The sequence below is a fragment of the Cryptomeria japonica genome, chromosome 2, assembly GCF_030272615.1.
Source record: "Cryptomeria japonica chromosome 2, Sugi_1.0, whole genome shotgun sequence".
NCBI classification, from domain to species: domain Eukaryota; kingdom Viridiplantae; phylum Streptophyta; class Pinopsida; order Cupressales; family Cupressaceae; genus Cryptomeria; species Cryptomeria japonica.
This window is the reverse complement of record NC_081406.1, coordinates 104,401,040-104,404,767: the sequence shown is the minus strand read 5'-3', so window position 1 is coordinate 104,404,767 and position 3,728 is coordinate 104,401,040. Positions and strand designations below refer to the sequence as shown.

Below are 3,728 nucleotides of genomic sequence, written 5' to 3'. Positions count from 1 at the left end.
CTTCTCTATTGGTCGCTTGGCCATAGATTGTTATCTCTCATGTCGTAAAGGCACTGCCACTTGGTGGAAAGATGCTAATGGTGATCACCTGATTGTCTCAAGTGGCTTCTGATGACTCTTCATAGGTTGTTGATGATTCCTCAAGATGTTTTTTTCCCTTTTGCTTCTAGTGTTGCCACTTTTGCTCTTATGGATACTACTTTGCCTCTTACTATTGGTATGGCCCCTTCTATCCTTATGGACCATACTCTACCTATAGCTCTTGTTCTACTCCAGCCTTTGGTGGATGACATGTTGTCAGGTCAGCATTCTACTCCTTGTGCTCATAGTTTCACTAAGGGGACTTCCCCTCTTACTCCCCTTTGTAATGGTGTTCCAAATGATACTATCGTATGGACTATTGTTCATCGGCAAAGGAAAGATCATTCTTCCTCCTCTTCCCAAACTCTTCCTTGAGTTGTGGGTGAAATTTCTACACACCCTTGATGTGTGTTGCTATAAATTCTCCTAGTGTGTTGTAAGTGGTTTGTTCTTGATCAGTTGTAAGTAGAATTTTTGGCCTATCTTTGTATAGGGTTAGCATCCTTGTTTTGTTATTGTTTTAATCAAAAATATGTTAGACCTCGATCATTTTTACAAATATGTAAATTATATATTTGAATGGTATTATAATGTAAAGTTCATACTTGACTCCCAACTCATATATCCAACTTTATTATCTTCAAATAATTGTGAGTGATGCCTATATGGTATCTCGTGGCCTTGAGAATAATCTCAAATGACCAAAAGGCAATTTATGATGCATCAATAAATATTGATACAATCCACATAATAGGGTTTATTAAGCCCCCCATATCTTGAAATGTGTTCCTTGATTGTTGCAAGCTTTGGGAAGTTTTCATAAGCCACAAAGAGTGAAACTAAACACTATCTTGTTACACCTAGAAGAATGTAAGAAACTAAATTAGGCATTATAGTGACACATATATTCTAACAATTGAATGTGACATTGAAGGATCAATGAAAAACATGTATTCTCAATCATGAAGTAGAAATATGAAAGTGTGGTGGTATATGATGACTAGTAATTGAATGGATATATAAAAAAATGTAAGTGAAAGAAAATATTATTGGGCAATGCAAGATTGCTCTTACATTACACCTTCTACCATTGCTCATTAATTTTATTAAATGATATAAGTGTCACCCATGCTAGTCAAGCTCTTATGTAATGTGATTCTCTAACATTTATTTACTTTATAAAATTCACTATTTATAAAAAATAATTTAAATTTTGTCATATCCTTCCTTACATGAGAATCAAAACTATTTTACTATAATATTAGGAGATCAAAAGAGACTTATGTGAGAGATTAGGGTGCACGGAGGTATATTCTCTAATCAAACTATGAAATCTCACATCATCTAGCATCTTATTGGTATCAAACTATGAAATCTCACATCATTTGGCATCTTACTAATGATGAATTGATCAACACATTAAATCCACAACAAGTAAAATAATATATACATAAAATGTGACACCAATATCCTATAAATAATTGTAAACAAACATATTTCTCAAAAATAATAATAATAATAATTTGTTTATAGAACTTATTTTTCTTAAAGATAAATAATCTACTTGTAACTAAACCACATGCTAAAATCATTACCTGACTAAACCAATTATCCCTCTAACTAATCATGCTAAACAATCATTTTTACTAAACTAAAGTCCACATACTAAAACCAATGCATAGAAAAAAAACAAGCATATTTCCTATTTATCTTGTCCCTTCAGATTAAAATTATTCTCGCTCAAAATAATAGACATAACCCTAAATGAAAGCATTCAAACACTCTCTATCAAAAAAGCAGTCAAACACTCTCTATCAAAAAGGCTATTACAAGGGGAAAAGTTTAAAGAAACCTAATAAGTTTATAATCTAACTTAGAATAAATCAAGAATTAAAATACAAGATATGCTCCAATAGCATTAAAAATTCAAAGAAACCTCATAGATATATAATACAACTTAGAATAAATCAAGCATGTCAATTAGTTGTAATGATCAGAGAGGCATATACTTCAGTTTTCTTGACAGTGAGACAATTGTTTTTAGTACGCATGCAATATTCAATGAGCAGATTCTATAGCTGCGTACTCTTAACACCTTTGTCTTTTACCTCATCTTATCTATGATGCCCTCCATCCATTAGTAGCCTCTATAAACTAGAGCTTTCCCTCTGTCTTACAAACATCTTGTATATTGGGTTGCAAAGTTTCTAGATTAGATTCTGTAGAATTTTTTTCATCAATGTTTCGGATCATGTTCTGTAATCTGTTATTAAAATAATAGAAAGCTAAAAAGAATATAAAAAAGCTTAGAATTCAGACACGATGGGATTCTCCATGTCTGTGAAGAGATTTATCAGGAGGAGAAGATACAAAAGGCTTGAAAGTTTCAATGGAGGAAGAAAGAGTTTGAGAATAGTCAGGCTGGGTGAGCATAAAGGCAGGCTTGTTTTAAAGTTCAAATCTGTGCCAAAGTTGAAGCTGAGATTTACTAAGCATGCAAAATCCTTGCTTTCAAGACTGAGAGATTCATATATGAATATGATGGTCAATCTTTCCCAGTACAGAATTTGGCAGCCCAGCGCCAAGATGGGTGTTGAAGATATTCAGGATAAGGTTATTGTTGAGATGTTCAAGTCACTGGGAATACAAGTGCAGGTCTTGCCAGACCAGGATCTTGCCAAAGTGAGGAGTCAGTTAAATCTCAGAACAGTTATGGTTTGAGTGCTTTCAATATGTATTAGACTGTTTTTGTGTGATAGTTTATAGAGATTTAACAGTATGGGTTTGTAATGCTTTGATATGCTCAGCATTTTCCTTGTGAATCTATAGTTTCCATTAATGAAAAGATTTGGGAAGGTTTTTTTGAAAATCCAGTGCTTTTAAGTTGAAAAGATCTGTTATATAGAATGAAATCAATTGGTAAGCTATTGAGAATTTATGAAAACTCCTGTCAAAAGTTAATGAAGGAAACAAACAAGCACATTTAATTTTGAATATAGATTACTCAATATTCCATTGAATATAGATTACTCAATAGTCCATGCTAAATAAAATCCTGAATGAATTTGATCAATAAGGTACCCCCTCTGTTATGGCATCAAAACAAGAAGATATCAATCAAGCAGAAATAACCAATAATAATAAAATATTGTCTTCTTAGAAAAGTTGTTATGGTTATACAAGGTTTGTATCTAGTTCTTGTAAAGAGTTAGTTTTGCTTATTAGTTTTTGAATTTGATCGTCTGAATTTTTATCATGGGGTAAAGATAAAAATTCACACAATCAACATTCAGTCAATGGTAACAATAAAAATTCATACAGTCAAATTTAGAAACTACTAAGCAACAATTGATATAGATTGTAGAAATTTCATGCTTTTAAGAGTTAGTGTGTCGAAATTCATTTATTAATTGTTTATGTGTTGGATGCACTTTTCATCATAAACAATAGGTTTGTTAATTTCTACATGCATATTTTTATCTCTTCCATTATGTTCTTAGTGCGATGTACATGTTTTCTATCACTTTATATGAGAATTTCTAGAATATATTTTCAATGCTCTGCATCTAATTCTTTTAAAGAGTTAGTGAGTCAAAATTAATTTATCGATTGTTCATGTGTTGGACGTACTTTCTATCATAAACAAT

At 31.8% G+C, this 3,728-nt stretch overlaps 1 protein-coding gene across 1 annotated transcript; it reads left to right on the top strand.

Annotated features, from left to right (window-relative positions):
• Positions 1-2,403: 2,403 nt before the first annotated feature.
• On the top strand, positions 2,404-2,802 carry LOC131054271 (uncharacterized). The gene has a single exon (XM_057988750.2). It carries the CDS (start codon positions 2,404-2,406, stop codon positions 2,800-2,802), a length of 399 nt encoding a protein of 132 aa, XP_057844733.2.
• Positions 2,803-3,728: the final 926 nt, after the last annotated feature.